This window comes from Miscanthus floridulus, chromosome 1 (genome assembly GCF_019320115.1).
Source record: "Miscanthus floridulus cultivar M001 chromosome 1, ASM1932011v1, whole genome shotgun sequence".
NCBI lineage: Eukaryota > Viridiplantae > Streptophyta > Magnoliopsida > Poales > Poaceae > Miscanthus > Miscanthus floridulus.
This window is the reverse complement of record NC_089580.1, coordinates 201,130,691-201,140,095: the sequence shown is the minus strand read 5'-3', so window position 1 is coordinate 201,140,095 and position 9,405 is coordinate 201,130,691. Positions and strand designations below refer to the sequence as shown.

General features: G+C 42.0%; 2 protein-coding genes across 2 annotated transcripts; both read right to left on the bottom strand.

The window, feature by feature from the left end:
* Window positions 1-3,025: 3,025 nt before the first annotated feature.
* Window positions 3,026-4,913, bottom strand: LOC136450396 (uncharacterized). The gene is made up of 4 exons (XM_066450808.1): window positions 4,688-4,913; window positions 4,089-4,336; window positions 3,788-3,974; window positions 3,026-3,308 (listed from the first exon to the last, which is right to left on the bottom strand). The coding sequence occupies exons 1-4, from the start codon at window positions 4,889-4,891 to the stop codon at window positions 3,186-3,188; spliced, it is 762 nt and encodes a 253-aa protein (XP_066306905.1). The 5' UTR covers window positions 4,892-4,913; the 3' UTR covers window positions 3,026-3,185.
* A 1,984-nt stretch (window positions 4,914-6,897) lies between these two features.
* LOC136470142 (protein FAR1-RELATED SEQUENCE 5-like) lies at window positions 6,898-9,375 on the bottom strand. Its single transcript, XM_066468092.1, has 3 exons — window positions 7,285-9,375; window positions 7,025-7,201; window positions 6,898-6,933 (listed from the first exon to the last, which is right to left on the bottom strand). The coding sequence occupies exons 1-3, from the start codon at window positions 9,367-9,369 to the stop codon at window positions 6,898-6,900; spliced, it is 2,298 nt and encodes a 765-aa protein (XP_066324189.1). The 5' UTR covers window positions 9,370-9,375.
* Window positions 9,376-9,405: the final 30 nt, after the last annotated feature.

The window sequence follows — 9,405 nt, the reverse complement described above, 5'->3', positions numbered from 1 at the left end:
TACCGTATGCTTCAGCTGTTGGAAATTTACAATATGCTCAAGTATGTACACGTCCTGACCTAGCTTTTGTTACCGGGTTACTTGGCAGATATCAAAAGAATCCAGGAATTGAACATTGGAAATTAGTGAAGAAAGTCCTGCGTTATTTGCAGGGTACGAAAGGCCTCATGCTTACGTATAGAAGATCTGATTCCCTGCAGATAGAGGGGTATTCAGATTCTGATTATGCGGGAGAAGAAAAAAAATCCACGTCAGGATATATATTTACTCTCGCAGGAGGGGCTATATCGTGGAAAAGCTCCAAACAAACTGTAACTGCATCCTCGACAATGTATGCCGAGTTTGTAGCATGCTATGAGGCAACGGGACAGATGAATTGGCTGAAGAAATTCATACCCGGATTGAAAGTGATTGATAATATAAATGAACCACTGAGATTGTATTGTGATAACAATCCAGCGGTACAGTATGCTCACAACAATAGGTCAAGTGGTGCTGCCAAACACATTGACATAAAGTACTATGTTGTGAATGATAAAGTTCGAGATTATATAATAAATCTTGAGCATATAAGTACAGAGAAAATGCTCGCGGATCCGCTCACAAAGGGCTTACCACCCAACGTGTTCAGAGAACACGTAGCCGGCATGGGTTTAAGGGAAAGCCTATAATTCCCGAACATACGAAGGGCCCAAAGAAAGTTTACATTTCAAAACGGAGAAGTGTATTGTGGTTGTTAGTCTAACGGCACTAATTGCTGTGACGATGAGACAGTTCTATGCACTAATCTGTGATGAAATAGGATGAAAGCAAGAAAAATATGAATTGAAAGTTTTGAGTATGAAATTAAAGAACGAAGAATAGATGAGAGATCAAGGGGGAGAATGTTAGGTTTGATCTCCCACTAGTTAGGCCCAATGGCCTTTTGGGCCTTGTTCTCGCGCCCTGATCGGGGGCGCCCAACCCTACATGGTTGGTGGGCCCCCGTCACACTGCGCTATAAATAAAGGTGGGGGCCGGCAGGCTCTCGATACGAGGTTCACCTGAGCCGTGACTTCCCACCGATATTCCCCATCCCGATCCGAGAGGGGCGCAGCCAGTGACGGGAAGCCGCCACCGTCTCCACTGCGCCACCACTTCACTGCACCGACTCCTCTCTCCACCGAACATCACTGCCGGCGCGCAGATGACATCCGCGAACGAGATCCCGGCCGGCACTTCGACCACTACGGCCTTCGATGGTCTGCAACCTCTCACTCCCCTTCTCTCTGCCTCTTTGTAGATCGTATGTTATGTTTTTTAACTACTGGGATCCAAGAACATGTACCACTACTTCACTGTGTACATGTATTCCTATTACTATGCATTCCGATTTGATGAACTTGACTCGATTGAGTCCTACGAAAATTAACAGTAAGTAGATATGCCGAGTTTCTGAAATTCTTATCTGGTTCTGTGTTGAAACCTGGAATTTGTTGTCATGTATGCTAGTTCTAAAGCTTTTAAGTTTTTTTGGTTAATAAGATTGTACTTAGCATATTATTACTAGAGATGTCATGAAAAATGGTTGTAAGCTTTGCTCATGATTTGTTCTGATTATGCGGGCTACCAAAACTACAAGGAATTTGTTGGTACTTGCTTTTTTGTATGTTCTGTTTCTTGCTCCTGACCAAGGACAGTGCTGACTGCATTTTATGAAGCTGATACATACAAAAGTAACTCAGCACCAGCCCCTGGTGTTGGGGTTCCAAGTATGGTGGTGTTGGCCAAGTGTTCCTTCATTTGATCAATTGCCTCTTTTTTTTTTTGATAAGTTGATCAATTGTCTCTCGCTGAGGAGTGCCCCATACGAAGTCATCTTTGGAGCCTTTAAAGGATTGGAATAACGGGAAGCTTTGCTTAGCTGACTTTGAAATGAATCTATTTAAGGGCAGTTCGTCTTCCCGTGAGCTTTTGAACTTCTCTAATGTTTTTGCGGAACAACTAGGGCCCAGACGTTCGGCGCGAGGACACGTCCGGACACCCGCGCCCGCCCCGCCTTTAAAAAAAACTGCCCCGCCTGCCCCACATGCAACTGCTGCCCGCACACAACTCTACGTGACTGCGCCTACACGTCTACGCCTGCAAACCCGCCCCTGCATGCTAGTGCGCCTACGCATGCAGTTGTGCGCTTCGTGCCTGCTGATGCCCACCTTGTGTCTGCTGATGTCCGCCTCGTGTGTGCTGATGCGCATGCAGGTGGGGACCGCTACGCACGCACATACCGCATTTGCATGTGCCTGCTTCCTACGCCTGCTAATGTTGCAACATGAAAGCACTTCTGTAGCATACATCTTAAACATTTACAAAAAATACATTTGTAACATATGTGTATTGCAACTACAACATCCAAATAAACACATTTGCAACGTAAGTATGAAACAGATGAAATATTTTGTATAGACAATTGCAACATATGTCTGAAACATATGCAACATTGCAACACATGCAACATCCAGATGAAACACTTGCAACATAGGTTTGAAACATGTGAAATATTTGGAACATACACTTGCAACATACATGTATAGCCACGGTAACATATGCAATATCCAAATAAAATATTTGCAACATACGTTTGAAACAACTGAAATACTTGAAACATACACTTACAACATACGTGTATAGCTATTGCAATATATGCAACACCAGATCTACTTTTACAGCATGTGCTCATCTACTTGCTGCCATCCAATAGAGGTTATGACGCGGCGCGGGGGAGTGTAGCGCGAGGCGCGAGCGAGGGCGTGAGGCGCGAGCGAGGCACAGGCGGGGTGTGTGGCACGAGGCGTGAGGCAGGTCTGGTGCGACCGTGCGAGGCGTAGGGGCACGCGGCGGATCCGTGCGACCGTGCGAGGCGCGAGTGGGCATTACCGATATTTTTGGAGGCTTCAAGACGTCACAGATTGCACAACGAGGGACTCAAACTGCAGCTAACAGTACTAGATGTAGCCAAGCAAATGCATCAACAGATAATAGAACACGATTCTGATGTCAAAAGAATCACTTCCAACATTGAAGAGGTTACAGGACTCTCGTATGATAAACTTACAAAATGGGGAAGTAACCAGAAGTACTTCCCAGCCCCAGATCCATTATGCCCTAGACGGTGGGTTGATCCGAAACACGTTGAGGCATTTCTTCAGCTAAGAAAATACAACATCTGAACGGAGTACATACTTGGCATTCTTTTTCACAACCCGGGCTTCATGCAGCATACATTTGGCACCATGTAGGTGGAGGAGTGCCATTCCTTGCACTGGAGCAACCTATCACGCAGTAGCCTCAGATTAGGATCATTCTAACGTGTGGCACTATACCAACCACCGGTCATATATATAGATAATAGATATAAAATAGGGTCATGCAATGTTGTTTGACCCTCAGGCACCTTTCCAACTTTTACAGTGGGAAATCACATGATTATGGATGACTGGTGACTATTCTATAATCTACATGAAGTTCTGAAGTGCAAGAAAGACTCGTAAGCTGTCATGTGTGCATGACAGATTGCTTAGCTGATACTTTCTCTTGGGCATAATTGTCCCAATGCAGACAACAAACTGGATGGCAGTGCATATAATCCACTTTGCCTCCAATGGTATGAGTGAGAAACCAGACACAAGATGAAATTCAATTAATTGCCAGCAGTACAAGTTCTCCACGAAAGAATTCCTTTGGATGAAACAATCAGAGAGACTCGATGCAATTTTATCAAAGAGATGAGGATTTTGGAATCAGGAAGTACCTCGGCAACAACTCCACCTCTTTGATCGTAAAAGACAGTCTCCCCTCCCACAAGAGCTTGTGCAGATGAATCCTTTGCACTTCCTTTGCCAGAAAGGTAAATTAAAAGCGTATAATATGTTTTAGAACCATCCCCAAGGTCGACACTCTCATCGATATGCCGACCAAATCGCTGACCTTCAGTGTACCTGTCCGCAACAAAAAATCAGCATTCGATACCATTCACGACTCAAGCTTTCTAACAATGTGGTTATCGCATTAGCCCAGCAGCAGATCACTGCTCAACTTCTAACAGTACATACCTGTAGAACCTGATATTTGGATTCAATCCTGTTGCTACTTTGCCAGAGACGCTGATGTCTGTAAAAATTCTGTTTATTCCTGATTCCCAAATGGCTTGAGCAAGCAATGGATCCGTCACAGATATCCGATCGTTGTCTCTGTAAGCCTCCCCCTTTAGTGGCCCCAAACTGCCCTGGTGTGTGAAGCCCATAGACTCAGCAACATCAATGAAAGTCTTGGCCTCGGCGGAAGTGAAGAAGTCTGGAATCTATAACAAGTTGACAATTGCTCAGAACTCAGAAGAGATAGGATCAGGTTGCCGTGACAATTAGCAACTCTTCTTTTTAACAAAGCCTATGATACTCTTTGGCAGAAATTCTTTTCAATCGAATAGCATGCCATCAGAGATGGCTTCTACTTCCAAAAGTCATTCTTATCAGGAATTCAGGAGGCCATAGTGGTCTACCATGATTGGCGTTTCCATACAGAGAATAACTTTGCAGAAAACATACTTGCTTGTCTAGCTAGCTCAAATCAAGATTCTCTAATTCCAGAAAAAAGAGACGCCACCAAAATCAAGGATGGCCGTGTAATCATACTTGCTTCAAGGAGGGCTTACGGTGAGGAGGTGGGTGCCCTTGAGGCGATTAATCTGGAGATCCTTCTTGGGCTTGACCGCCGGCCATCTCCCGCCGCTGCCGCCGCCGCCGCCGCCGCCCTTCTTTGCCTTCTTGCCCGCCGAAGCTTTGTTCTGGCGCTGCTGGCCGGCGCCTCCTGCCGCGGGATCCATGGCTGCTGCTCGCTTCTTGCGGTTCGGTGGCATCAGGCAGACGGAGAAGGCTGACTGGGCCTGGGCCACTGGTTTCAATGCATTTTGCAAAAAAAGCCCCACGTTACCTCCTCAACTTTCGCGAAAGTCCGTTTTTTCTCCCTGAACTCTAAAACCGAACAAAACACCTTCTCAACTTTTAAAATCGTTCATCTTACCTCCCTAACCCTGTTATAAGCGATTTTAGAGGTGGTTTTGTCTTTTTCTTTTTTATTCATTTAGGCTGAATCTTTAAAAAATCATAGTAAATCATAAAAAAATCATAAAATGAAAAATTCAATTTTGTTGGACTCTACGTGAGTAGATCTATACAGTGAACATATAATATGGTATGCTTTAGTACAAAGTTTTTTATTGTGGCTTTAGATTTATGTTTTTCTGAAATTAATTGGAATAATTCATAGCTGCAGTTTCTATGGTCCAATTATGATGAAATTTTTATAGTGGGTTAATTACTGTATGTTTTAATTATAGTAAAAATTCCATACTTATTGGATCATGTATAGCTTAGTTATAGATTTATTTATATTTAACAAGCATAAACCTAAATAAAATCTATAACTAAGTTATACATGATTCAATGAATATAAATTTTTTACTATAATTTAAACATACAATAATTAGTTCACCATGAAAATTTCACCATAATTGGACCATAGAACTGTAGCTATAAATTATTCAATTTAATTAAAAAACATAGATCTAAAGCCACACCAAAAACTTTGTACTAAAGCATACCATATTATATATTTACTGTGTAGATTTATTCATTTGGAGTCCAACAAAATTAGATTTTCCATTTTATGATTTTTCTATGATTTGTTATGATTTTTTTAAAAATTTAGTTGAAATAAATAAAAAAGAAAATGACAAAACCGCCTAAAAACTGTTTATAACATGGCCAGGAGATAAGATGAATGATTTCAAAAGTTGAGAGAGGTATTTTGTCTAGTTTTGAAGTTCAGCGAGAAAATTGAATTTTTGTGAAAGTTGACCGAGGCGATATGGATTTTTTTCAGATAAATCCATTCGCGCTCGCCCTCCGCCGCCCCGCAGTCGTCGATGGGAACGAGATCACCTAACTTCGATGAAAACGATTGCACCTGCAGTTAGGCACATCTGTGCCATTCGTTGCTGATCCGACAACACACCCACCAAAGTGACATGGGTTGCACAATGGAAAGGCCCATCACAGCCCACACATACCTGCTGTTGCTGAGAGCTCCCGTGAATAAAGAAAAATCAACGCCGCCGTCTTCGTAGTTCTAGTCGAGCTGTGCCGCCGTCGCCGTCCGGCCGTACGTGCCATCCTCGTTTTGGTCTCCTACGAGCGGGCGGAGATGTCAGACGCGCTGATCAACGACCTCGCCGGTGCCGGCGGCGGGATCATCGCCCAGCTCCTTATCTACCCGCTCCACACTGTACGTGGCTGACGACGCCTCGTTGCCTCGTTCCTCTTTCCCCTTCCTTGTCTGAATTTTTTGAGTGATTTTGCCTGATCCTTGCCGGTGATTTAGCCTGAATTTTTGTGTTACCGTCAGGTGTCTACTACTACTTCTACCAAGTATTTCAGAACAAGGCAGAGACAAAGGCCCTTGGGCGATCCAGGAGAGGGCTGGGCGATGGGTATCGGGATGCTCCAGTCTCTCACTGTCCAGGAGATTTTGCCTGATCACTTTTGAGTGATTTTGCCTGATCACTTTTGGAATGTAGCTAAGCACCTTGTGTTGACTACTATGTAACTTGTGATTGTATCGAAAGCACAAAAAATCATGCAAATTGTATAGATTGCCATTGTGTTGTAAATTGTCCTGGAATTCAAGAAAAAGTAACCGATTGTTGCAAGTTCAGTGATGCACAAAATGGTCTGTTCATTCAGAGATGCAAGCTCCAGAATGTTCAGAGATGCAGAAATGTTTCAGGAGGCTATTCCAAAAGCTATTCTCCTAAACAATCTATGTTTCAGGAGGCTATTTTCCAAAAGCTATTCTCCTAAACTACTAGAAGTCAGCAATAACATCATCTATGATTGCCCCCTGCAAAATAAAATATTCAAAAAAACAAATGAGGAATGTATTGATGGCCATGTATGGTTTAGAAAAATGGTGTATTAGATTGAAATATCACCTTCAATATCTGAGAGAAGGTATTGATGGTCATGTATGGTTCAGGCATTTCATTCATGGGCAAAGAAGTACTAGGATAAATATTTTGTACTGCTGCAGTATCTTGTATTGATGTTGTTTCTCGTACTGCATCTTCTTTTTTCTTTTTCTTACCTTCCTTCTTTGCAGTTTCTTGTTCCTTCAAATAAAAGAAATAAAACTGAGCATGTGCACATTAAACACAGTATTAGGAAATCTGATATATTTTGTGTTACCACATACCTTTGGACCATTTTCCTTTTTCTTTGCAACTCTGCGCATCTTTTCAAACCAAGCTTTTTTACGCTTTGAGGTTTTAGTTTCCACATGCTTTTTCTTTAGGCTTGCTGTACTCAACAAATCAATTGGGGGAGAATCATTTGTGGGAACATTGGTTGGATTCACTGCACTAGGAAGACTCATGATTTCTTCTTCGACTTGCTTGCTAACCATGTCAAGTGCCTCGTTGACTAATAGGACGCACCGTGGATGACTTGCAGCTTGGTGTGCCAAATTGAGGAATTTGCGAGTCATATTTTTGTAGCAAAGCATAGCATCTAATTTTGGATCCTCTATTATGTTTCGGCCTTGGTTGTCTTGTACAGCCCCACTGTGTGCTTCTCGAGTCCAACGCTTCAGTATATATTGTTCCGGGATTAACTTGATGTTCATTAAATCAAGAACTTTTAAAGCATGAGCACACAATATTCTGATTCTATTGAACTGCCCACAGTTGCATGTGCTTGTTTGGTCTGCAGGATCACCAGTAACTTTGTACTCCTTCTCAAGGATACAATTTTCGTCAATACTCCCAACTGCTACAACATATTCATTATTGTCTTCCAATGGCGTGGTGCATGCTGCCATGGACCTCTCATATTCAGATTGGAAAGCTTCAAAAACAATTGATGTGTATAGCTTGCTAGCTTGGAGTAACATAGGTGTCCTCATTTTGAGTCTTGGTAATTTCTTTCTTGATTCAAATTCAGCATGCAATTCATTATTTCTTTTAAATTCCACAACCCTTTCAAAATGCTTAAGGAATCGAATGATATCAAAATCTGATTTGAAATGTCTCTTCAAGTCACTGTTTAGACTCTCACTCAATTGTGTACTCCTCATTCCTAATGTGTACACATTAGTCATATAACATGCAACCCACTTTTCTCTTACCTTATATATACTATCCAACCAAGTTTGCTTGCTGGCCTTTGTCCTCATAGTGTTAAATGCTTCTTGAAATGTTTCTTCATCTTCATACTCATACATACATGCACTAAAATCTGCGAGAATACTTGGTTCTTCCTTATTGTCTTCATTCTTTCTTTTTGGAGGAGTATCTGATTCTTCATCGTCACGTTCAGCAAGATGCTTGACAGCGTTCTGCATAATGTGAAAAGTGCATAGACCATGCCAAGATTCCAAAAAGACCTCCTTAACAGCATTTCCCATTGCTGCATCTTGATCGGTATAGATTGTTTTTGGTTGCTTGCCATTATGTGCTTTTAGAAAGGTTTTAAATAGCCATTTGAAGGACTCAAATGTCTCATCGTACATGAGAACAGCACAAAAAATCACAGTTTCTCTAAAATGATTGAACCCAACAAATATTCCAAAAGGCCTACTCTCCCTGTTTGTTCCAAAAGTAGTATCAAAACTAACAACATCACCAAAATATGCATAGTCAGTGAGCATTTTAGCATCAACCCAGAAAATGTTAGCTATTTGTTCTTCCCGGTCCATTTGCAATGCATATTGGAATGACGAGTTCTCGTCAATTTTTTCTTGAAAATAGATAAGCATGCTTCCAGCTTGACCATATGCCATCTCACATTGGCGCTTGGTCCTTAAATAGTTCTTGTGGTCTCGAAGAGTGTAACTGAGATGAGCTGAGCCACCAACTTGGATAGAAGCCAACTCATGTGCAGCTTTGGGTCCAATTCCTGCATCGTCAGCCGTCTCAATTTCAAAACCTTGTAGCTCTGAAATTTTCTTTTGAGACACCAACAAATGTGAGGTTTGTGGCAACTGAAGGGTGTGATTGTGTTCCAAAATCACCTCAGTGACTTTATAATTTCCTTTCTCCTGGTCTAGTACGAGACTCATGCGAACTTCACAATCAGTTCTAGTTTCAGCTCTCGGAGACTTTATTAAATGATCTCTTTTATCTTTCAATCTGTGACCCTCATTCGCACAAACAAATCTGCACGACCTAATCTTTCCATCTGATTTTCTTTTGTTTGAGTATCTTTTTCTAACCTCAAAACATTTTTGACCACCATAGTTGACCCAAAACAACCAAGCCTCATGTGTACTGTTGAATTCCATGCCAACTTGAGGTGCGAAATTTGAAGAAAACTCATC

Excerpts from the sequence above, each read along its gene's own strand:
- LOC136450396 (XM_066450808.1), bottom strand. The coding sequence starts at position 4,891 with ATGCCACCGAACCGCAAGAAGCGAGCAGCAGCCATGGATCCCGCGGCA. Across the intron at positions 4,337-4,687 it reads AGGGCACCCACCTCCTCACC|ATTCCAGACTTCTTCACTTC; the intron begins GTAAGCCCTCCT and ends AACTTGTTATAG. Across the intron at positions 3,975-4,088 it reads CCAAATATCAGGTTCTACAG|GTACACTGAAGGTCAGCGAT; the intron begins GTATGTACTGTT and ends TGTTGCGGACAG.
- LOC136470142 (XM_066468092.1), bottom strand. The coding sequence starts at position 9,369 with ATGGAATTCAACAGTACACATGAGGCTTGGTTGTTTTGGGTCAACTAT. Across the intron at positions 7,202-7,284 it reads AAAAGGAAAATGGTCCAAAG|GAACAAGAAACTGCAAAGAA; the intron begins GTATGTGGTAAC and ends TTTTATTTGAAG. Across the intron at positions 6,934-7,024 it reads CCTTCTCTCAGATATTGAAG|GGGGCAATCATAGATGATGT; the intron begins GTGATATTTCAA and ends TTTATTTTGCAG.